The 26,093-nt window shown below is 37.9% G+C and overlaps 1 protein-coding gene across 1 annotated transcript in view; it reads left to right on the top strand.

Annotated features, from left to right (window-relative positions):
• The window catches only part of ARID1B (AT-rich interaction domain 1B), a 323,199-nt gene that overhangs the window by 25,879 nt on the left and 271,227 nt on the right, over positions 1 to 26,093 (top strand). Inside the window, exon 3 of the mRNA XM_027632627.1 lies at positions 5,431 to 5,625. Within this exon, the coding sequence (XP_027488428.1) occupies positions 5,431 to 5,625 (195 nt within the window). The remainder of the gene's footprint in view (positions 1 to 5,430; positions 5,626 to 26,093) is intronic.

The following is a 26,093-nucleotide window of genomic DNA, read 5'->3' as shown; positions in this document are numbered from 1 at the left end:
TTGTATTTTGGGACTGTGACTGGGGTTGTTCATATTCATAAACATCTTTCAAATAAACATTTTGGTGAAACACTAATTGATAACTTAGTAGAGGATATATATGATGTGTACATAACATCAGTAATGCTATGTCTTGGTTAGACTGCTGCTGACCAAGGTTACATCTTGGTCAGACTGCTGCTCAAGTTACTCTGTTGTGCAACCTGCCTCAGATCTGAGTGCAGAAGAAATAACCAGGAAAACACTGGTTAAATGGCAAGAGAAAATGGTAGTGGGGTTTTTTTGCTCACTTTAGAAAAGATAAAATGGAATCTCCGGGTACGTCAGACTGAGGTGATGTATTTTATTGTTTTGAATGGGAGGAGAGCAGAAGTGGTGGTGATACTGAATTTACAAGTGGGTGTAGAATATTAATTTTTTCACTTCTGCGCATAGCAGGAATGTCAAGTTTATGTATTCTTTTTCACAAAACATTTAAAAAAGGAGCAGGTAAGATAAAAATGTTGTCAGTTACTATTTGTAGGCGGTGTAGGCTTTTCAGTGTCCTGCCTTAATGATTGGACTGTCTATCTAAAGACCAGGAATAAAACCTTGGCCCTGTTGAAATCATTAGCAAACCTTCTGTTGGGTGTTTTAATGCACTCACAAGGCACATAATAGGCAAGAACTCTTATGAAATGCTCTGTTCTCACAGAGCCTGGTAGTATATGTGCAAATGAATCTGATACTGACACAAGATAGGCAAGGGGTTATAAATTATAACATTACTGTGGACTGAAGCAAAGAACAAGACTAAGGTATTTTGAGGAACTGCAGATCTACGTGAAGTTTAAATGAAATGCGGCAAGTTGAAGAGGAGGTGTGGAATAAGAAGCAAAAAGCAGAATCCATTTAGGCTTGCCTAGCATAATATGGCAGTTAAAAATAACATGAGCAAACACAAGATAAATTGGTAAAAAGGTAATGTGTATATTGGGAGTAAAATAGCACTAGAGAAAAACTGGACGGTTCTGTAAAGGAAGGAAAAAGAAATAAATGGATATTGATGACTGCAGTGATACTAAAATAAAATTTAATAAGTAATTAAAACTTTACAGTACAGCATGTAATAGAATTAAGTAAAGGCATGGAAGATGTGAAAATATACACGTCATCCATTCACGGCCAAATGTGCGATGGTTTCAGAAGAATGTGATGCAGTTAAAACAATGCTGTAATTTTTGGTAAATGTCAGAGAGCAGGTGTAGAGGGGTTGGCTTATGATCCCTGCAGCATGAAGAGGTTGATGCTTGTCATCATCATCCTGTCACCAAAAACTTGTCTTTGAAAACTGTTGGCACCAATGTTAAAGAAAATACTGGAACAATAAATGTTAAAGGAACCTTCAGATAAGATTGTAATATGCCTGTCTCAATTAACAATTCCTTATAAATAACTTCTCAAAAATGTCATGGATGAGAGAAACACTTACTACAAAAATGAAACCTGGAAGTTCCAAACAATGCTAAAGCATGGCATTAAATGTGCATGAATTAAATTTGGGAAAAGTTGCCTTGAAATTTTACCTTCACTATATGGAAGGACACAGTATTTGATGAGCAGCAGTTTTTTCTTTCTGTTAAGTATATGGCTGCAGGTCTTTCTCACTGTACACTATTCTGAAAACAAAATTTGTTCTTTTGTTAGAGAGTTTGCAGTGATATTGATTATGGACATATTAAATTCTAAAATTGCCTCTGTGTGAAGAGATGATTTTTTTTAAATTTTATTTCAATTTTTAAATTTTTGCAGTTGGGAAACTGAGGTATTGTTGTAGAAAGTTTGGCCTAGTTTTGAGGGCTGTAGGTCCAACTATTTAAAACATACAGCTTCTGGAAACATCTTCAGAGCACATCTCTCATAAAATTTAAAAGTAGTTGCAGTTGTAGATACACAGCATTTCCTGCAATATAAGCCTCATCATTTCAAACCAGGATGCAATAAATTGGTAAATTTTGAAATTTTTTTGCTTTAGTGAAATACTATGGTAGATGCAGAGGTAGAGTCCATTTCTACCTGGCTCTTTGGTTTTGTTTTGCCTTGCAGAAATATGTTGACAATCACTGGTAGATGTCTTCACCTTTAGCTTCACCACACAGATGGTTGGGATCTAATCCGAAGAGAGTCAGGAATAGCAGTGGTGACTTGCCAGTCTCCGTAAGGACTGGCCAGTGCGTGGAATATTTCCTCACTGAGTCCATTTTCTCCAACCCTAGAGACAATCAGAGCACTCTACTGTTTGTTCTTTCACCGAGACCTTGGAGGGAGGAGGAACAGGCAGCACTGACAGCTAGGGTGGGACTCTAGGGGTTGTCCCAGTAATTGCGGAGGAGTATTTACTGCTCTTTCAGTCTAGCCCTCTCATGTTCAACTATCTCCTGTCCTTCACTGGATGCCTGACTTGCACTGTGCACAGTAAGTTCTGAGTATCTCCAGGTCCCTTGCTACCCATACCCAGTGGCCACAGCCCCCTCCATTTCAATGTTGTGTGGGTCACCCGCAGCCCCTGGTGACGGGAGTTACAGCAATATCTCAGGATCTTTATCCCTTCACCTGTCTGAATTGGAGTGCTGTCACCTGAGGGAAAGAGGAGGAGCTCACCTGGGGAAGACAAGGAGAAGCATAATGATGGCAGGCTCTGGTGAGAAGAAGGGAAGGAAGGATGCATTGGCAGTGAGGCTCACTCTCCTAACATACATGCACGCAGAAGCTCCACTGCTTGGAGGTCACTAGTCCAGGGGACAGAGACTCTTTGGCCTGTATCCATGTCACCTCCTGACCTTGTTTCCTCTTCTCTCCTTCAACTCTCCCTGCCTTACTTCTGTCTCTACTGCTTTTTTTAACCCATTGTCCCTCTCTCTGGCAAATTCAAGGCTGCCTCCATGCACTTCGTAACTCCTCTGATGAAGCCTTGCTGTGCCACTCCTGTGCTTCTGTTTCTTCTTCCTCTGCTCCCAGTCTGGTGACATTCAGGTGCTCTCTCTGACAGGGGCGCAAGCCTTGCCCTTCATGAATGTCCAGTGTCACCCTGGCAAATTAAAATTCTCTCCCTCAAAGCATGGTATTCAAGACATATTTTCAAGTGTTTTATGTGAGAACATAAACCATGTATTTTTCTGTGACCTCATTCTTAGACATAGCTGAACTGTTTCTGCTGAATTTTCCAGAGAATTTCAGCCTCAGGCATACATATGGCCTGGAAAATTTCAACCTAAATGCTTGAAGTTTGTCAAAGTTTATATCCACCTGAAAGTAGTGTTAATAATGGAAAATGTCAGACTGTTTTAGCTGTGTAGCTATCTGCATTGTCTATAATGATATTTAAGAATTGGATGAGGAACAGAAAATACTACACTCAAAATTAATTAAACTTGAATTTGAGTAAATGTTATTGAAGATGAGACATGGAAATAATTCCCTGAAACAGAAGATGGTGGCAATGAACAGTACTGTTGGGCTTCGTGAGAATCTTGTGAAGAAAGCATGAGACTCACTTTCAACAAGATTTATGTTTGAGAAGATGAATATGACAGGTGATGAACAGAATGAACATTGAAACACAGAAATAAATATAGATAAAGTATTATGATTTATAGGAGGAAATGTAAGTTGTCCCCATGGACACTGTAACAAGAAATCTATAGTACATCTGCTTAGCCTCTGTGTTAAAACTGTGGTGAGAGTGCATGGTGGCCTAAAAAAACAGAAATAAAAATGAGAATGTTGTTATGGGTCAGGTGACCTGAAGTGGTTGGGGAACCATTGATTTTGAAAAGAATGAAATATAAATAGGAAATTACCCAGGGACATTTAATGGCAAAAAATAGAAACTTCTATTCTGGCTACAGAACAGGCAAATAATAAAGGGAAAATAGCTGAGTAATACTCACCCAAAATTAGAAGTGATTTTGCAGTTTGGTATGGTATAAAAAAAGGGTGATCCTCTTCTGAAGTGAATGGAGGTGTCCTGTGAGGAGGAGGAGGTTATTGTTTCCACCTCCTCAGGTGTAGTGTGCCCACATTTGGAATACTTTATTAGTTTAGTGTGACATTCCTGGCAAGTTGGTATTGGTAGTGGTGGAGAGAGCCAGTGAAAAAAGTGAGGTTTTATGTTTTTTTATTTGCAGAAAGGAAAGAGTAGTAGTTCATTAAGCAGTGACAACTTTAGAGAGGACTTTGTTTGAGGAAAAAAAGAGGTATGCAGAGCAGTAATGAGAAGAAACAAGGATGGGAGTGGAAAATGTTAGTTATTGTCATAATAACTGTTATATCAGAATATAATAGCCAGAAAGGACTTGTAGAAGTCGTGTTACATAGGAGGTCTTAAAATAAAGCTGATCAGCAGTATGTTGCAGGAAAACGTACAAAATGTGCTACAGGAAGGAGCCCTGCTCCTGGTGGAGTGAATTAATGTTTTTTTTTCTTAGGAGGAAGGTGGGGGGGATATGTCTCTTTCATGAAGATGAAATTGTGATAGGCTTTTTAAAAACTTCTCCCTCCCCCTGACCTCAGTTTTCTTCCATGAATATAACTGGCACTCAGGAATTAAAAAATGGATGTCATATTAGCAATACAGTGCTGCGCTTGATGAAGTATGATATTTTTTCTGGTTCAGTTAGTCCTCAGTAATAAAACATGAGAGTAATACTACACAATGGTTGACACCTGTCCTGAAACTGTTACAGTGCTTGGTAAGTGCTGCCAAAAAGTCTAAAAATAAAACTTCCCTCCCTTGCCTCCCCTCCCCCTCCATCACCGGTTGCAGTTTGGATTTTCTGAGGTCTGTTAAGGAGGCAAATAAACTTTCATGTAAAATGTGGGTTGTGACTTGCCTTTTGATCTGAAAACTTATTAGCGCACACGATAACAATATGAAAACACTGAAATACAGTGTTCTGTGTGCATTGTGCTTCTTGGAAACTCTTTTCTCCTTTCCCTTTTTTTGATGTAAGAAAACAGTCATTTTCTCAAGGTTAAATGGCTTGTCCATTATTTGTGTCTCTTGATATATATTTATGTTTTTATTTTATTTTTGTTTTAACATCAAAGAAAGTAATGCTGGTCAGTTTACAGCAGTATACTTAATTATTTTTTAAGCTGAAATTTATTTGCAGTTTTTCTGCTTTTTTTGTGGGTAAGAAACAATCTTGCTTGCAAAACTTTTTTTTTTTTTTTTTAAATGCAGTGGAAGTCCCAAAAATCACCATTCAAAACCTCATCTAATTAATATGTGAACCAGGTTATGGTACTTTGCCAGTTTTTAAGTCAAGTCAATATTTGATGTATAAAGCACTGAGAAAACACGTGTATAGTCTGCCTACGATAAGCCCGATGATTCTGACCTTTTCCTTTCCGTGTCTTAAATATTCTTTTGCTTGTGTTTATCAACAGGGCAGTCCAATGGATCCGATGGTCATGAAGAGACCGCAGCTGTACGGCATGGGCAATAACCCTCACTCTCAGGCACAGCAGAGCAGCCCCTACCCCGGGCAGTCCTATGGCCCTCCTGGCCCCCAGCGCTATCCCGTGGGAATGCAGGGCCGAGCCCCGGCAGCCATGGGAGGAATGCAGTATCCACAGCAACAGGTTTGTGGAGGATTTTTCTGGGTTGCTTTGGTTTCCCTCCTCTCTTTCTCTTCCCTTCTGACACCTCGTTAATATAGAGGGTGCAAAAGAAAAACCACATAAATAAGTATTTCTTGTGCAGAAGGAGGATGGAGGACTGTTTTAAAACTAAATAAATTTACGTTTACAGTGTGAATGTTTTCCAAAATCCCATACAATTAGAAAAGGATTTAGTTTGTTGCTTTTTTGGAGAGAGAGAGAAGTATGTCAAATGCCATGAGTTTTCCTTTTTTTCCAAATGGCATCATGTAGCCTTGTATATTTTTTGGTTATCTTCTTTGCTTTTTTGATTTTTTTGGGTTTTTTTTATATTCTCTTTCTCTCTGGCTTAGATACATTTAAATGTAAGATGAAAACCTAGAGCTGACATCAGTGCATCAAGGCTAGTGTTGTCCAGTGCAAACAAAAGCCTTACATATTTATGTCAGCTGTTTGTTGTTGTGGTGGTTGGTTTTCTTTTTTTCTCCTCATTTCTATAGGAGTCTGTAGCTTTTCCTATATTTTTCCCATTACCAGCTCTTTAAAGTCAGGATTTATTTTTTTTTTTTTGTATCTGAGGGTATAGAAAGGTAAGAATCTCCTTTTATCTACTTGAATTTCACTGTCAATGGTGACCTCTTCTGCCTTTTTCCTACCCTTTTTAAGAAGGTCAATCCCAATGTGCATACCCTATACTAAGGAAGATACAGCAGTTTTTCTAGAGGGAGAGATAAACCAAGATTATCAATAAGCTAACGTTTAGCTAAATTTTTTTTTTTTTCAAATTAGGGATGTAAGTGTAGGCGGTGAGAGCTCTACACTGTGCTATGAGCACAACAGATTAATAACTTGATCATTACTGGGAAAAGACATTTGTTTTGTGCAACTGATTGATTGCAGATTAACTTTTTTATATCACTTATTGTTAAATATAGAGAAGACAAGAAAATTTTGGACTCCCTGGCAGATAGGTGCCTGGCTAATTCTTGTTATCACCCATCCAGCAGGACAAGATATTAATCAGGCAGTTAACTAAATAACAGTTTCAAATATAGTATAGTACCATTAGCAGCAGTCTTAGTTTTTGTTCTTTTCTGTTGTTAAATAAATACTTTCTGGTGAGGAAGAGTTTGTTTAGTTTAGAGATGTCAAACAATATATTTGGTTGCTTGTTTCAGACAGCAAAGCATTTTGTCGGTTGCAAAGGGGAGGAGAAATTGAATAAAGGAGGCTTTATTTTTCTCTGTGTGGCTGTAGCCAAAGTGAAGTTATTAAAACACACATTTAATTTAAAAATGAGTTATTCTGTGTTACGCAGAGATGAGTGTTGAATTTTCACTGCATTTGCTAATTGCTTGGTAATTGCAGATTACCCGTCAGCAGGCAGTGACCTGGCACCGCCATTGGCTGCAGGCCCTGTCCGTCTCCTCGCAGCGTTACTGTAACTGGCTGAGCTGCGGCGCAGCTCCGAGCACTAATGCTCTTTGGGGAAAAAGCGAGAGGATAATTATGACATTGGATTTTTATTGAACGGACATCACCACCTAGGCATGATTTTGTTTTGGACAGCCTCCAAGGCTTCGTGTGTTTGGTTCGTGAACCTCTAATGATCTGAATCCAGTTCTTTTCATATTGCTCGTATATTACCACCTTTCTGCAAAGGATTAGAATGCAGGAATGCAGGTTTGTAAATTGAATTGCCAACTTACCAGCTGAGTGGTAAGTTGTCTTTGGCACAGGATGCCACAGTTTGATTCCTGGCTGGATTTTTACTCCTGTGATGTGAATATTAAATAGGGAGAGTCAGCTATGCTTGTTAAAATTGACTGTGTAGCATGTACCTGCTTCTGGATATCATATATATAAAATAAATAATATTGCCAGAAGTTTCAGAAGATGAATCTCAGCACTTTCTGGAAATTGCACTCCTTTACAGTGTCACATTGAATTTATCAAAAGCGCAGGGCACTTCAAAAAACTTGATTGGTTAAAAAATACTGGGCCTTAAACACATACAGTGCTCAGATTTAAGTATTGTGCAGAGAGAGCATTGAGTAGATGGGTGGGAGGGTAGAAGTGCCATACTGTAGGAAGGGTGGGAAACATCAATGGGAGATGTTTTTCTTATTTTACATTATGGTTTACTGTTGTCCAAAGATAGCTGAGGGTGTCAGTTCTGTTTCCTTGGATGAAACAAGAAGGCTTTTTGTTAAACCGTGAAGATTTTTGAATTTTGAAGAAGACCTTGAGATGTTAAAGTCTGGCTCTTTGTAAGCAGATGTTGTGGCTTGAGGTTAGAACTATAGGACTCGATGGATTTTAACTTGCAGGCTCTGCTGCAGGATGCTGCAAATGAAAAAAATAAAGATGACAAACAACACCCTAAAGATTGAGCTAAAATTAATGGAAATGGTAGAATTGAAGATAATTGCCTTGATGTAGTTGGCTCATCTGTGTCATACTGCAGCAGAGAATAGTGTGTTCCAGCCTGTAGCACAGAGGTGGAAGAGCTCTGTCGCAGGAAGGGAGGCCTCTGGCATAAGCAGTGAAAGATTAAAGAGGATGAAAAAGATGAAATGCTATCAGGTGCAGTCAGTCTGCATATCTGCAGCATGGATATCAAGCATAGCCTGATAACCAGTTGTAAAAGGGTTATCTACGAAATGCTGCAGACATTCTCTTACAACTGCTGCTTGGTCTAGGCATGCTTGATACCAAACAGAAAGGTGCAAATAAACCTGCAGATTGTCTTAATGTTCTGTGTGAAAATCTCAGAATGTTGAAGTGATTATGGAAGGTATGGGATATGTTCTGTGGCGTGACTGCAAAGGATGCTGTGAAGAGAGAAAGCAGATCTCCTAAGTGTTTGGGTTTGGAATTCATCTCTGATGAGTTACCAATGATGAACCCCAGAACAACACACTGAGCCATACATGAGGAGCAAAATTTGAAATGGAGACAATATCTTTGCACTAATATAACTACAGATAAATGGATTGAGATATAAAAGTAGGCATGTAGGATAAAGCTAATGATAACCTGAGATTTTCACCTTTTTCTCTGACACTTTACAAAAGAGATCTAGATTTGTCATGTGAAGATGGGTGATAGCTTGCTGCGACAAAATATTAAGCAGTTTGAAGAATACCGCAGCATTTTGTAAAATTTTAAGGACACGTCCAGTTGACTCAGTGTGAGTCAAATAAATATATAAAGGATTTGGGCTGATTTGATGCCTTTATGAAAGGGGAGGTATGAGAAAGGAAGGTGATACTAAGAATCATATGTGTAATTTATAGGATTGCATACTTGATGTATCTCTCGTCAGTATGCATAAATATATATGGTGAATTAATTACATAGAGATTTTTATATTCCTAGGAAACTTGGGGTTTTGTTTCTTTCCCATCCACCTGTAGTGGGAAAGTGGGTGAAGAAGGCAAGGGAAAGCTGGGAGAAAGATGACCTGTGCTTATGTTGTCAGTCTTCATCATGATTGAAACACAAGTTGCAACAAGGCTTTAATACTGCTATCTCATCATCTCAGGTACTGTCTCTCCTGGTTTGCGTGGGGTGAATGTAATTTTAGGATTATTAGCATTCCTTACCCAGGACTTCAGGGAACGTATGTAGAAACAGAAGGGAGAAAAAACATACTCTCAGGTTTAACTTTGAGTTTCTGATCTAACTTCCAGTTAGATATCACTTGGAATTACGAAAAGATGATATCAGAATTGAAAATCCTAATATTCAGGGATACCAGGCACCTGCAAACTTCAGGCTTGATTTTGCAATACATTTCACTATGATTGAAATACTGTCTGAATAATAATATCTGATTATAAAGACAATACTTTCCTTTTCATTTAACTTCTTTTTCTCTTCCCATCCTTTTTGGACCTCCATCTAGCAATTGATGATGCCCTCATCAGTTTCTTCTGGCTCTGGTTCGATTGCCACCTCAAAATGTTTCTGTCCTTTGGTGCCATGTGCTGTAGGAAAGCCTTCTGGTGCTTTTGTAAAGACATTTCTGCTAAAAACAAAAATACCTCAGAATAGCCGTCAAAATAAGGGGTTTTTTTCCTGCCATTATCTGATGGTGTTGCTTTTTCATGATAATAGCATGTAATGCTTATTCTGTGATGAATTTCATTAAACTCAAAAATCATATACTTGAAATATCCACATACAGATTTTGAAAGGTTTCAGCAAAGTTTGAAGGCTTGGATTTATGAATATGTTTGAAAGAATTTGAATGGTGTGATGTGCCTGTTTAATCAGAGGATCATTGCCTAATTGATTTTTTTAGCATCCATTAAAATTCCTTGTGTACTTGATGGACTGGAACAACAACTTATTGTGTAAATAGGATCGTGTTGCTATAATGCATAGTAAATTCTTTAGGAAAGACATTTGCATGGACATGTACAATAGCCATTCCTAATAGCTGTTTAAAATGGAGCGTTTTAGTACTGTTCATGAAGTCATGAGCCTGCTTGTAGCAAGACAGTTATGAGGCTTAAGCCTCTGTCTATTCATTCTCCCTTTTTTGCTATGTAAATACTTTAAGATGAAAGGGTGCTAATCTCTTGTCCCTTTAACATTTTTTTTAATATTCTTGATTTGCAAAATTAAAAAATGTTATCAGTGTCCTTATTGTTTTAAGAATGGAACTGTAAATATTCAGAGAAGCATTCATTCCATTTTCCCTCCTTTTTTAATGTACAGATTATTTTGAGGCATAAGGAAAAAACATATAGACTTTTGTTTGTTTGTTTGTTTTGACTTATGTGGCAAGTTTGAACTTGGAGTACGTTTTTTTTAAAGGGGCAGAAACATTGTAGAACTTCTGGGAATATGCAGCAAGGATTTATTGTAATGGAAACTGCAAATCAACCAGAACTATAGCAGCACCAGTGTGATTACATCATTTAGGAGAGGGTTTGCAGTGCCCGTATTGGGTAATGTCCTGGATTGGAAATGTCGAATTTACGCCAAGGAAATCAGTTGGCTGTTAGCTTGGCAGACAGAGTTTTAAAGCTAGCAAACTCACGTGTTCACTACTGGTTGGCTGGTTGTGTGTGTGTGTGTGTTACTTTCTGAAATCACTTTAAGTCCAGAAGATTGGAGTATGCCAAGAAAGTGAGGCTTACTGTCATGTTTTTCTCTGAACCCTGAAGCGTGGTGCATACATACAGCAAGTACTAGTCAAGTGATACATTTGTTGTCCTCTGTGTGTATGATTGCCCTCACCAACTAGAGGATATTGAATGCATTGCAGTTTTTTGTGCTGTTAAGTAGGTGTTAGCACAGTTGATGTTAGTCTTGGTTAAGGGAGCAGGCACAGAAAATAAGCAGCGTTTTCATTTCTTAGTCTATTTATTTTGTAAGAGCAGAGAATGAATCAATATGATTGAATCGCAAAAACAACCAGCAGAGGACAAAACGTTGAGATGTGTTGCTTTTTCTTAAAGATTGATAGACGCATTTGATGCACGCACATAAGAAGGGAGTGTGAGGCTTTGATCAGCATGTGCTTCAGAAGTATGTTTTTCCAGATTTTTGTTTGATTTACCTTGAGGGTTTTTGGGGCGTTTGTTTTTCTTTTGGTTTTGGTGTTGTTTTGTGTGTGTGTGTGTTTTATTTTGGGCTTTTGTTTGTTTCATTTATTTTGGTTTGCTTTTTTCACTGGATATTTATCTGGAGCTGTCACTAGTAAATTATGAACCTCCTTTGTTAATTCCTGGAAAGCAGAAATGTTGAAACTCTAAAGGATTAATCTTTTTCCAACTTCCTGTTCTGTTAGAAACATGTAAATACTTTGAATTAAAATAATTCCTCAAGAACATTTTTTTTTTTGAATGATATATCTGCCACCCTGTTGAACTGCTCTAAACTTCCAGAAAAAAAAAAAAAAATCTAAGTAGAACTACTGCTTCCTGGAGAATGTAAAGCTTGAACCAGAGAAAGGGACAAGAAGTCACAGCTAGTTGTCTCCCTTGTAAGGTCATCTTTAAGAATGGGTCTTTTGATGGTCAAGTGTTAATAATTGCAAAGAAAAGTTGCTGCTCTTTGTCATGTAAAGAAATGGGATTTTTAAATTTCAGATTTAGGAAAATGCTAAGTACTGTGCTAGTGCAGACTGTAGGAAAATGTTTAGCATGGTTCTTTCTTTTGGGTATACTAAGCCTCATTGACTAAATTGAAAAAAAGGCTGCTACTTTAGTTCATGGCAGGATAAGGCTTTATGTTGTATTGTCTCCTTTAGAATTATCCCTTCTATTGAGTGTAATTCGCTCTATAGAGGGAGGTGAGCACAGATTACAGATAATCATGGAATCAAATTTGACATAAGTTTGTGGTCTTTATAGTAGTTTAGCTCTTCATCTTAATGCTGGTCATCTGAGATTGTTTACCAAAGAAAATCCCTAAAGTAGTGGAATTGCATTATTATGGTAAATAGAAACATTTCAGTAGCTTCTATCACTTCTTTGAAACGATGCGGAAAAAATGGAAGTTGAAAAGGGAAAAGAACTGATCTTTCAGCTGATGAGAGCTCGGAAATGAGACAGGGTCGACATTTTTGTCTGTTCAATTACTATGTAATGATGTTCAGTAAATGCTAATTTTTACACCTATACTGGAGTAAGTGGCAGTCAACATTTGTATAGAAAGTGTGTAAGAATCATCAAGGTATTATGACAAATAAAATGTATTTGTTACTACTAAATGGTTGTCATTCAGTTGGAATATTTAATAACTAATCACATTTGTTGTTCTGCTTGAAGTGGGGGCATGAGAGAGAAAAACATGCAAGCTCTCTGTGTTGGTGTTCTGAAAAAGGTTGCTGTTAAAGGAAGCAGCAGTTATTTTGTTGTTGGGAGCTTGGCTTGCTAGCAGTCTGCACTGCAGTTATGCAGGAAATAGATTTTGGTGATCAGGAGTGGAGAACAGAGGGCTGTTTGCTGCTTCACTAGGAATGTACAAAGTCATTTACTTATGAACAGCTCATTTTACATGGCAGCAGGAGACATGAGTTTATTTACATTTGAAGTAAAATAAGCATCTTGCTTTAAGAAAAGGCTGCTGCATTACTCTGTTCAACAGCTGCCATGTAATGACTGTGCCAGGAGGGTTTTATTGTAGGTAAGGACTGTTACTCTTAGTATTATAGTCATAGTAGTTTTTTCTTAATAATATTCATCCTCCCAAATCTTCATTGGCGAAGCCTAGCCATGATGATGATGATTCATCAAAGAATAATTGGCACTCAAAACCTTCTGAAATGATGTCCTGACCCATCATGCATACATATGATAAGATTTTTGTAACCATATTTCCAAATGTTCCCTAGGGCAACTCCGCATGTTGTTGTTTTTTTTTAAATCATGGTATGAGTTTCTCAGAAGATACTATCATTTGTCCGTAAAGTTGAACTTGCTCAGAGGAAGCAAGGGAGGCAATAGAGTGTGCTTTTTGAAAAATAGGGAGTGTGTTTCCCACAGCTGAAAATAGGGCTGAAGATAAGGAGGTGAAAGCTGCCTGAAATCAGTGGGAAATTTGTTGTGACTTCATTTGAGCTACAATTTCACTTTGGGGCCATGTTGCTGGGGTTGAGTGACTTGTCTTTGGTTGACACCAGACTAGGCAGAATTAACCCTCTAAGTCAATTGAAGAGAATTTCAAAATGAGATGGGTACCCTTTACTTTGGTTATCCTGGGACAGAGTCAGCTAGCTCTCTTCTTGGAACAGCAGACCTTTCGAGAAATATCTGATGTTTCAGTAACTCAAGATTAGACTCCTGTTGCTAACAGCAGCTTTTTTTTTTAATAAACTAAGATTTATGTTAGATTTAGCTTCATCAAAACTTATGCAAAAATTAGTTTTACAGTAGCATATTAAGTACTGAAAAAAATCAAAAGCATTTTTCATACCTTTTTAAGGTAGTCAGTCTTAAATTACATGGGTTCCATGCAGTATAATTCAAGCTTGCTCAGCAACCTGCTTTAGTTTTGCTTGTTTTATCACCTAGAACATTAAGACTTTTTGTGGGAGTAGATGAGTCATAAAGTCTTTCCAAAAAAAATCTTAAATATGTTAAAGACCATTTTTACTCTCTGTAGGTATTTTTTTCTAAAACTCATGTTTGTTTACATATTGCATTGCTCATTATAACTATTCTAACTTAGTAGTTATATATGGGCACGTATAAAGATGATAATGTGAATACTTTATGATGTTTTGTTGTTTCTCAAGATCTATGAAAGAAAGATTTAAGAATTTAAGGAATAACTTAAATCTACAGCTCATGCAATCTCTGTAGGCTTTTATTCTTCTGCTGACTTGGATTTGACCCCATTTTTGGGTGCTTCTCTGGTATTTGTGCTTCTTTTTCATTGCTTTGCCTAAAATAAAACAGGTGTGTTAATGTCTTTTGGGGGTGGGGAAGAGTAACAAGGAGAAAAATCAATGTCTGTTTTATTTCTTTGTACGCTCCATTTTTACCTCCTCTTCTGAACATAATTTCTTAGTAATGCTTTTTGCATTTGAGTGTAAAAGCAATACATGTATCAGATAACAAACAATTCAATGACTGGACATTATTAGAAAATATATTTGAATTTTATATTCAAATGTACCTTTTGAAAAGTGAGTGGATTTAGTATTGTATACATCAAAGGGACAAATTACATATTTGCTGTTAGTTTCTTTCACAGAACAGTGGTGAAGAGATTTCTGCATATTTCTTGGCAAACTAATATAACTTGCCTTTTGAGACAAGAGTCCAATCAAAATAAACAAGGTTTATATGACCACTTAGGGAAGATGTTGTTTTAATTATAGAAGTAACATTAGTTATCTGGAGTCGATGTACATGTGTGTTTTACAGGCCATGTTGGCAAAGATGTGCTTTACAGGACGAGTTAGAGAAACCACCTTGTTCTTTCCACAGAATTGTGTCTCTCTCTGAACTGTTTCATGCTGTGCAAGTGGTGCTTAGTAGAAACAAATATGTAAGAGTCCATGCCAAGAACAGATTGAGCCTGTGCATGGAGGAAGCAGGCAGAGCTGCTCAGCAAGGACCTCTGCTTTAAGGTCCTCCTGTCCCTCCTCAGAAACTCCACTGTTCGCCTCTGCTGTCTCTCCTAACTTTCTCAGCTGGCAGCATTGAAAATTTGTGTGTGTTTTGACTTTTTTTTTACCGTACTGGAGTGTGTTTAGAAGGACAGATGCAAATTGAGTGGTTTATGTTTTTCATTGGTTTCATTTTATTGCGTGTTGGCAAAACTGAAGAAAATCAGAGGCCAAGATATCCCCCTGCAGATTTAGGAAGTGCGTACTTAATAGATTTATGGCCCTTTTATGTTTGGAAAGTTATTTTAGGGAGGAAACTATTATTTCTGAAATGAGCCTTAAGTTCTGCAGAAAATGATACTTTAGACCTCGTGTTCACCAAAGAAAAAAATCCTATCTGATACTGGAGAGCAGACAGGTGGATTTTCAGTCCTCTGAGGTGATGCTGTGAGAAATCCCATGCATCCTTCTCAAATTGGAGCTTGTTTTATGACCTGAGTAAATTTGCAGTCTTGCAGCAAGTGGTGAAGAGTAGATTCAGTAAATGCCAAGACTGTATGGGGTACTTGGCCTTTCCTTCTTTGATTTTATACATTACAAGAAAAAAAATGTTTTCTAATATTCCTTTAGGCCTGTAACGCCGGGGTTACAAGAGGAGCATAACCACAAAAAGTAATTGAAGAATTTCCCGGAAAAGATCAGATATACTTAGGGTGTATTGGGTGTAGGCTGTTCTTTCTTCTTTCTCTCTTGTGTTCTGTCATCCCATTTTTGTGTTTCACATGTAGAACTGACTAAAAATATGTTCCTGTTCTTGGTGTACATTAATATTCTGTAAAGCAGAATAAAAACCTGACTAAATATCAGAACCCTGTTTATGTGTAAGGAGTTGTGTTTTTACTGGAGTTGCTTTAGACTTACTTGCAAGAAGTCTGAAACTTCAACTCTCTGTAAATGTGGTTAAAAAAACCAACAACAAAAAGAGTTGACTGGTTGTGAGACTGTTGTTTGTAAGAATGTGGAAGGATCCATGTTACATATGATGTTGTACTTAGTGGAGAAAATACGTTTTTACTTGAAAAGTATTTTTTATATATGGACTCGACCTGTATTCCACTTCCAGATATAGGCAGGAATGGCTGTGTCCTGAATCCTTTCCGGTAATAAACTTAAGTGATCTCAATATTTTAACAAATATTTGCCAAAAGAAAGGACGCTTTGGCACTTAGTTGTTAATCCTGTAGTGCAGGAATGAGATGCTGCAAACGATAGTTTCTAAATGTATTGTGGGTTTGTTGAGTACTTTTCGCTGTCTTAGAGATGCAAAATTTCGCAGATTATTTGGCATTTTCGGTACCATCTCTGAAAAAGGTGGGTGCAAACTCTTACGTAAGAGTTCAGTAAAAGGCATGGAAAGGAGCCTGGGACTAGTAGAGGAAGAACTGCTTCCTTCATGTCAATAAAAATGCAGGAGAGCACCTTTCTTGACACAAGGGTTGCTGAAACATCAGTGCTGTCTTTTTTTGTAATACTCCTGTGGATGTTTTTGCACAAAGTGGTATCTGTCAGAGCTTGAAATATTCTTGCACAGTTTCCTTTGAACAGGTAGCATAGGACAAGTTCTAGCACATAGCTGCTTGACATGGGGCTGCCTACCGCGGGGAAGGAATGCCTTGCTTACATACATCTGAGCTGATGTGTTAAGAACTTTGCCAGTCATTTTGCCGATTACATCCTGGGCTGTGAATAATTACTGAACTTCCATTTTGAATCACAGCTTTTTTTCTTTTTTTCCCTTTTTTCCCCCCCCATTAAGGTAAGACCATAGCAGTGAGAGAATGCTCTAGCAGTTCATGATTAGCCTGGAGATATTTTTACTGAATCTAACATAAATCCACACATTTTTATTGCTACGCTGTCTTTGATTTTGAAATGAAATGTTTCTTGTCCTTGTGTTGCTTTCAATGGTGCTGTTCATCTACTAACACACCTGGCGTGCAGTATGTGAAATTACAATGGAAAACAAATATTGTGAATGGTTTACCTAAAAGATGCAATAAGAAAAGTAAGACTTAATATTTTCCTGAAAAAGATGCCTTTTCTTTGTTATTTTCATACACTTGGCAAGAGATTCCAGCTGATAATTAAACAGTGGTTGAAAAAAAGCATAGTCTTGGGTTTGTGTGCTTGCTGGAGTTCTTTATCTACGCTGTTAATATCTTGTTTTGGAATTGAGATATTCAGACAGTAGAATGTGATATGCTGTGAAAATCCCAATTGTGCTGAAAAAAGGCAGAATGAATTGGGTGGCAGGACTCCTTGAAAGGATGTGAATTCACTCTTGTCCCATAATTTTTCCTGTGGTTGCAGTCAGTCTAAGTGCTTATTGGAGCAAGCAACATATAACAGCATAGTTGTGTGTGGTTGCCTTGAGGGATTTTTCTTGTCTTTTTTCTCTTCTGTGAGATTCCTTGTCTTGAGGCAACTTTCTCTGTTTAGCTGCAGGTGAAATGAGCCTTGCAAATATATTTGTCAGCTGAAGCAGAGGTGTACATATTTGTCCTTATTGCTACTTTAATATTGTTTGTTACTCTGTATTTGCTCATGGAAAATTAAGTGAATAATGAAAGCCTGAAACCTGTTCTGGATAGAGGTGTTACAGATGCTTGTTCAGTCTTCTGCTTACTCTTCCTACTGGCTGAGGAAACTGTATTGCGGGGGGGCTCCCTTCAAAACCCTCTTCGTGTTCAGGAAGGCCACCACTAGCCATTACCTCTCCCATTGGTTTCCATGATATTTAGTGAAATTTGACTAAAGTCTTGCTGTTCGTGTCAATTTTGCCCTTGCCCTTTGCTCCACTGCAGCTTCCAACTGGAGGCACAGGAGGCTTCCCATTCAGGTGGGGCAGCGAGGCTACCAGCCCTTCCTGCAGCAGCCTGTCCCTTCACCGGGTGAGTTAGTGGAAAACTGCAGTGGTTATGAGCTGATAAAGTAACTGTAGTGACAGTAGGGCTGTGGAAAATCTGGGCCTGTATTACCAAAAAATACATCTTGAGGAAGCAGTCATTTGGATGAAGATGTGTTTTGGTAACTATTGATAAAAGAGTTACCACGTGAAAATAAGTGTGCAAATGCAAATCTTAAAAAAAAAAAAAGTTCATAACCTTTCTCCTGAACACAGCTGGTAATGGTACGTGGCTGGCTACTGTGATTTAATGTCTTTACCTGGACTTTTGGACACCTTACAGTGCCACTGATTTAGAATTGAAACCATATTGCATATTGAAGCAGTAATTTCCTTTTTTTTTTTTTTTTTTGTATAGAACAAAATGGCTGACTAACTCAGAATTTTCAGGGTATCAGAAATAAACAGACTAAATCTATGCTGTAGGATTGGAGAACTTTGAAATTTTGAAGCTTGAATTGTTCCACTGACCAGAAAATACACCTCAACAGGCCTTTTCTGACATAAAGAAAGGAAAATATGGCTCACAATTTTGAGGCTGCAGAGATTCCCAGAATATGATGACCAAGGGACATTCTGAGGTCTCAGAACGTCCCATGAGGTAGAGGAAAACCCACGTTTTCCATTTAGTGCAAGAAACCTAGCACCTGCCCTCTCCCCCTTTTCCCTTTCCCCCAGTTACATTTGCCTGTCAGTCAGCTTTGGTGGAAGAATTCACATTAGTAAGGTAGGGTTTTGATGCAAGTTGCCAGGAGGCAGAAGCTTTTTAAAAGCCTCTTTATCCAGCTGATGTGCTCAAAAGGCCTTCCTTCCCAATAAGCAGTACAGAAACAAAGATCCTGGAAGTGACCTGCTGGTAGGGTGAATAATTTGGTGTGTAGAAAGCTGTTGGTGTTTTGGAGAAGCTAGTTATTTTCTTCAGAGGGAAGGGAGCATGTTCTTTGGCTGAGCTCCCTGTAGTTAGCAGAGAAGCGATTTCTTGGGGTCACTTTGGCTTGGGTTGGTGGAAGAGCTCTGAGCTGGGGCATTGAGGGTGAAGAATAAGATTATAGGAACATGTAAGCACACATTGAAATGTTTTGTGAACAGAAGTGATCAAGGAACCAAACCTGACACATTTAATTGCCTATACTCTAATGCTGGCAACCAGGATAATAAACAAGAGGAGCTAAAATTTCTCATTTACAATTATAAATTTCATCTACTTGGTATTACTTGAAATCTAGTGGGAAGGTTCACAGGATTAGAATGTTAAAGTAAATGCTTATAACCTATTTAGAAAGAATTGAATGGGTAGAAGGGGAGGGAAAGTGCTACTCTATATCAAGAACATTATGTATTTCTGAATAACTGAGTACTCAAAAGCAAATTATTTTAAATGCTTCTAAGTTACTGTCCTGGCTGAGAAGGCAGGAGGTGAGGATACTAGCTAGTACACACTAGAGAGCACTGAAATAAAATAAAAGCAAGATGACCAGTCCTTTAAGAATGTCAGCTGCAGTGGGGAGAGTAGTGGGGCACAGGGACTGACCACCACCTGCTGCCAGCACTGAACCCATAGGAATTTGTGTTAAAAACTAACCGTGTGTAAATGCAGGCAGCAATTTTTCTGGAAAAACACTGTATCTCACGCTGGGGAATTCAGAAGCAGATGAAGAACTGGTTACAGAAGTAAATTAGTGGTTTTTTAGTTGTAAAGGCTATAGCTTGATTTAACTAAGTTGTATGCAGAAAGAACTGAGCTCAAATAACATAAAATCTGTGAGCATGGGTGGTTATAGATTGGTAGATATATTGTTTACATATACAAACACTTGTCTATTGCTTTCGGAGGGACAGCAACACAAAAGATGGAAATGGTCATGAGCTAAATCGGTTGGGAGAGATTTTTTTTTTTTCCTCTGTAGATGACACTTGGAATGGCTTAACGGTTTTTTACTAAACAAATAATTGAAGAAAAAGTTAGTCCTGTCCTGCTTTTTCTGTCTCCAGCATCTGTCAGAATTTTAGAACTAGAAGCTTCACTTCTTGAAACAATTTCTTTTTTTGTTTATAAAGAATATTTTGAATGCGTAACAAATTTATTTAAGTGCTTTCCTTAACTAATGAAGACCTGTTTTAGAAGGAGTAAAATTCCTTCAATTATAAATGAACACTAATTGTGAATTTAAAAAAAATTATCTGGTAAGAAAGAAATGTTCTGTTTGCCACTTTTATGATGTAATAAGCATGTTAAACTTAAGAACTGAATAAATATTTGTTCAAATACATAATTGCTTAAATAAGTGTGTGTGGACATTTAAATACATTTTTCTGGTTAGCAAAAAGGCTTGCCAAGCAGAGTAAAAAAGCATAGTGAAATCTAGAGCTAATAATAAACCAAAACAGAATAGTTACCAATCAGTGAGATTAAACTTTTCTTTAAAATAATAACAAAAAAAATAATTAATGCAACACAAGATTACTCATACCAGATTTTCCTGTTTGCCAGTTTAAATGAAGATAAGACTAGATTTATATAGAGCACTCTGATTTTAATAAATCCATTGTGATCTAGGAACTAAAATGCAGCTCTTGCTTACAGGATATTGTTTTCTTCTGGAAAAGCAGTGACAGAGAAAGCTTTGAAGGTCATGGTAGATAATCAGTTGAATGCAAGTTCCTTGTGCAATCCTGCAGTTTAAAAGCATTAATATGATATCTGACTGAGTAAAAGAAAATGATACTGGCAAACTGCATCAGGTTTTTGGTCCTTCAAAATGGCTAGTTGGAGATGTTGCTCATATAAAGAATTAAGATGCATAGAGTGAACTGGAGAATGTGGTTAATAGTAAGAATTCCAAAGAACTGAATAACCTTTTAGGTTAAAAGAAGGTAATTCAGGTCTCTTGGCCTGAACCTGTGTATAACTGGATATATGGAACAGAAATTTTAAAGAAGAATTTTTCAGTCCAGTGCACAGGTATATAGCATGGGCTGTACTTTCACAGACAAGGAAGGCCCATTGACTGGAGAACTGTGGCTATGTGCAGATGCCATGTAAGGCTTGCTGTGTCCTTCAGGTGTTACAGTACATCTTCAAACAATCAACCCCTAAAGATCTGAAAATTAACTTGGTCTTTAAAGTATTGAGTGACATAAACGTGAAATAACTTTCCTTATGCCTTATTGTAATCAGAGTATTTGTTTTTCTTCCTGTAGTGAATCTCATCTTCCAACGGTGTTGTCAGTTTAGTAAACCTGTACCACATTGTTATGCCTTCAGAAACCAGGAACTTACTAAAAAAACTGTACAGTGGTTCTTAATTCTGACGAAGTGAGTGCTTTTTGTGGAGGTGCATTCTCTCAGCCCAAGATGTTTCCCATCAGGTAATTTGAAATGCACATAGAAGGCATGAAAACACCTTCTGGAGATGGAAGGTATTCTTACGTCTTCTAAAATACCACATGTAAACTGTAGGAGTTCAGAAAACATGGAAATGGTATTTTTTGTCTGGCTTGGAATCATGCAGAATTGCACCTCCATCTTGCAGAAAAAAACCTTACTTTTAAGAAGGCAGGAAGCTGGCAGGAAAGCCTGTGGGCTGCTGTGGTCTCCACAGCAGGAGCAAGCATGGCTGTGAGAAGCACTGATTCACCATAGTTCATAGGGAGAGCTTCTGAATAGGAGACTGTGAATGGGACACACATAAGTTTATCTCCTGAATTTGACTTGGTCCAGCTCTTTTAAAGCCCATTTAAACAGTGAAGCTCTTTTTTTTGTTTTTTGAGGTGTTCCTTTTTTGTGTTCCAAACATGTCCCACTGAAGCTTACTCAGTGTTTCTCCAAAGAAAGGAGGTCAGGTGTGGACTTGTAGCTATGTTTTATAGCATTTGCATGAGGGACTTCTGGAGAATGATTTTTGCATTTTGTATGTTGTTTAGCCATTGTCACTGCTTGTTGTGAAATCAAAAACATACAAATAAAGAAAAGCTTACGTTATTGGATTTCCATGTGAGAATGTGTGTGAGTGTGCCCATATTAAGCACTTCTGTATATCTATTCCCTGTCTTGATGTGCTTTGAGAGTAAGGGTCTTAACACTATTGATTAACAGTTTATTTTCCAAAACTGACCACAAGGAAGCAAGTTAAACAAATTCATAAAACTATACACTGTATTAAACTGTGATTTGATCATATCAATTTAGTCTGGCTCTCTTAATACCTAATAAATGGCTTTATAATTTTTTAATACCTGGGAGCCATGTTACAATACACTCAAGTTAGTTCAGATAATAACCTCTAGTTCTGCTAGACAGTGAATACACCGTTATTACTACTTTTTATATAAAATACAAATCTTCACTTCAGAAATTTTTGTGGTATTTTGGAGAATAAATTGAACTTAAGACACAATTTATTACAATTTTACATGTGAGTTTTGCATTTTATAGTTCAGGTTTTTTTCAAATTTTGATAAACCTAATCGAAATGTAACTGTAGTTACATATTTATGATAATTTCAGTTTTGTGTGCTTTTAGTAATGCATGTATACTACATACTAATGAGCAAATGAGATAACACTTCAGAATTGGAATATAGAAAGAATCCTGGTAATTAGGATGCTTGGGTGCAAATTTTGACTCTGCTGCTGAACTGTTATGCTAATTTATTATAAAATGTATGATACTTGCAAATAAATGATAAAATACCTACCTGGTGCTGCATTTTAGTAGCATTTTATCCAGATCGTGTTTGTTGAGCAGAAATGGTGTTCTTGCAAAATATGGATGTGAAATCTGAGTTTTCAGTGTGCTGGAGTTCTACCTTGCTATGAACAAATGTGCTCTTACACATCAGGTGGAAACACTCATGCTGTAGATGCAACAATTAATTGCTTTTATCTCAGCACTTAATTTAATTTTGGCTTCTCCATTAATGCAGTCAAGTCATGAAATCTTTTTAGTCTCTGTTGATGTCAGGTCAAATGTGCCATAATGCCATCATGAGAAAGTGCCTCCCTCTGGCACCAGGGTTCTAGATTTGGTTTCAGAGTAGTGGGAGTTTGCTGTTTTGTGTGCCAGCTCATGCTTAATTGGGTGGTATCATAGGAGAAGGTCTGGAGATGAGGTGGAGGAGGCCTTTAAAAATTAGTATGAGCAGGGAAAGCAGAAACCAACAGAGATGTACACAAGGGATGATATGGCCAACACAGAGAGTCAGATAGGTGTCTGCCAGGAGCATAGGACAGTGGGGTACAGAGCTGGTGTGACTGCACCAAGAAGAATGTTGCAGCGACTGTGACTTGAACTGACAAGAGCACAGATAGGATACGTAGCTATGCAGGCAGGAGAAACTCTTTAATTTTAGGTGCTTCTGCTCTGGATGAAGCGTCGGGGCTTTGGAATAATTAACATCAAGATTATTGAGGTGAGAGTGCTCGCTGGTTTATTCAGGCACAATTAGTTATATGTTTTCTTTCATGATTTACTGACTTAGTATGTTACTGTAACCCCGAAAGATTGGTATACTGGAGTGAGCTGTATATACATGTAGCTTGTTAAAACAGCATGTGTAAAAGCAGTGTTAAACGTTTTATTTAAATGAGCAAACTGGTGTGTTTTTTCCTTAAAAGCACAACAACTTAAAATTTGTAAGTTTCCATTTAGTTGTCAGGTGTTGGTTGTCACCTTTTAGAATAGAATGGAATAGAAAAGATGACCAGCAGAAAAATATCTTGGCTGCTGTATAGATGAGGAGAACTGGGAAAGGTAAGTGTGGGCATTCTTTTTTACCAGCCATACTGGTGAATAGTAGATGCTTGGAAACAATTCACTATGTGTTTCTCTCCTCTCTCTTCACTTGGTCTCAATTTTCTTAGATTTTATCTTTGATGTAATATATACACACAGGTATACATAAATATATTATGTATACATATACATATATATAGGGGTATTTATATCTCCATATCCAGAAACATCCTGATGGCATGTATTCCTGGGCAGTAGTAGACGCCACTCTTAGTCACAGCACTGGCTGTTCTCAGCTCTGTCAGCTGTAGTGATGCTTTAAATCTGGGATTTGCTATGACAATTAAATACAGAGCATGTATAGTTCACAAATCCCCCTCTGCCATGACCCTAAATATTGATTTATTTGATTAGACAGTTGGAAGACTATTCAGAATTATCTGTGGAGCAAACAGCATTTTGAAACAAGTCTTTATTAATGCTAAAATGATTTATTGCTTCTTATCATCAAAATAACTTGGAGTTTGAGGGTGCATCTGACGTTTGCATAAATCTCTAGGTAGTGGTGGGTGTTTGAACAAATTTTATGCAGTCTACTTATTCACTTAAAATTTTCAAAGCAAGTGTTCAAAAGCTGCTTCATTTGAAAGGACAGAGTTTTCACAGCTTACTGGGCTGCAGATTTAATACCAATGAACTTTGAAAGCTCTTGCCAGGACAAGTGCGTACATCTTTGTGTTGCTCCACAAGTTGGTGGTTTAAGCTGAGAAATAAACTGTACATGTCAGATCTGAAGAAGGGCTTGTACGACTGTAAAACTGTGTGTGTGGTGGTAGTATTTTTTTCCCCAGCTATATTGGTTAGCCTGGTAAGAGACACACTCCCCCTAAACACGCTTTGCTTTATTTATTCCATGTGTGCTGTTATTTGTTTATTTATGTATTTATTTTTAAGTATCGCTTGCATTCTGGTCTAAATGTGCTTGAAAATTACCATCTGCTCTCCTGCTATTTAGATAGGGCATGCTACAACTGAGGTGAAGAGCTGTCACATCAAATATTTTCATTCTAGCTTTCGCACCTTTGATATCGAGTTACATAATTGCAGCGCAGGACCATTTCCAGGGATTCCTTATTTTCTTTTAACCCTCCCATGCCTCCCCCCAGTCTTTGCTTGATTTTGCTGCCTTTCAAGAGTGTTTCCAGTGCAGATGCAAGTTGGTGGGTGCTAGGAGGGGAGGGTTCAGCCCCTCAAGAAGGGCCTCACCTCTTGGTAAAATGCTAAAATTAGTAGAATAAACAGGAATATAAAAACATTGTAGAGGTGGGTTGATTTTGAATTTGGTTGAGTTTTCCCCCTTTCATTTGGTTGGTTGTTTTCTATTTTCCACGTTTCTTGTCTTTTCTCAAACAAAGTGAAATACAAATAGGTCAATGACATGTAATGTTCAGGTTTAATCTACTAGTGATTTGATGGGAGTTTTGTTTGTTTCTTTCTTTTTTTTCCCCCTTTTTTTTTTCTTGTGTTGCTGTTGTTTTGTTGGGTTTGGTTAGTCTTTTAAGTTCAAGGAGTAGGAGAGGTAGAGACTGCTCTCAAAAATTAGACCATTATAAAAATGAACAGATCATCTGTATTCATGCTGACGGTCACTTTGGGTTGAATGGAATAAACTGACAGAAGATGGTGTTTGGAAATGAAACATGACAGGAAAGCAGTTAGCACAAACTGCCCAATAATTTCTCATAGTCAGGAGAAGAGCGCCGTTATAGAGCAGGGGTTGTACCAGTAAAATAGCTGTAAGATAAATTAATGGTTTTACAGTACCAGGCAGTAAATTTGGTGTGTGTTATCTGCCTCCTCCCCGCTGGTTAATACGGTAATGGGGTGGGTACTGGAACTGGCACAAAATTCCAGGTGTCTATCTCCTGTGAGGTAGAGTTTATTACACGACTTGTTTTGACCCACTGGGGCCCTGGTGGGACAAACTGGTGTTGGCTGCCTCCTGGGTGAGACCCCCTTGTCCTCTCTGTGGGGTGGCAGGCACTTCCCCTGAGTGCTTCCCAATCCATCTTTGCCACTTTTCTAGAGAGTAACAGTGGTCTTTTGTACAATGTGTTTTGTTTTTTCTTTTTCTTCTGCCGCTGAAGCAGGGGATGCAATAAATTTAATTAGTTACTTTTACATGATGATTTATGCATTCTTGTGGCTTACACTGGAGGGATCTTTGCTTTCAGTGCACGTGGGAGCATCTTTTCTAGCACCAGTGGACACCATGGAGGTTTTGGTGGCAGGTTGGTACTTCTGGGGCCTTTTCTGCATATGTGATCTGGGCATCCCTCTGCTCCATCTATTAATGCACTGTTTGAGTTGCCTGAGCTTGGAGAGTGGGGTGGAGGAGTCTGGCAGTAGGGCATAGCTGAGGTCAAGAAACTCAGCCAAACCACCTCATGGGGATAAAACATTTCCCCCTAACCAACTTCCTTTTCCCCCTCATTTAACCTTCTGGAAAACCATGTGGCAGAGGTGCTTCAGCTGAAGTTGCACTCTGTTAGTCATAATCGTAATGTGATATCAACCCCTGGTGTGGTAGCTGTGACCTCAGACCTGGAAAGAATGCACCTGTGTATCCTTATGTATGAATGGATGTGTGTGCCACGTACATGCGTTCTTTTAC

This window comes from Corapipo altera, unplaced genomic scaffold (assembly GCF_003945725.1).
Source record: "Corapipo altera isolate COAL_440 unplaced genomic scaffold, ASM394572v1 2b, whole genome shotgun sequence".
NCBI lineage: Eukaryota > Metazoa > Chordata > Aves > Passeriformes > Pipridae > Corapipo > Corapipo altera.
The sequence above is the reverse complement of the archived record's forward strand: the minus strand, read 5'-3'. Positions and strand labels throughout refer to the sequence as shown.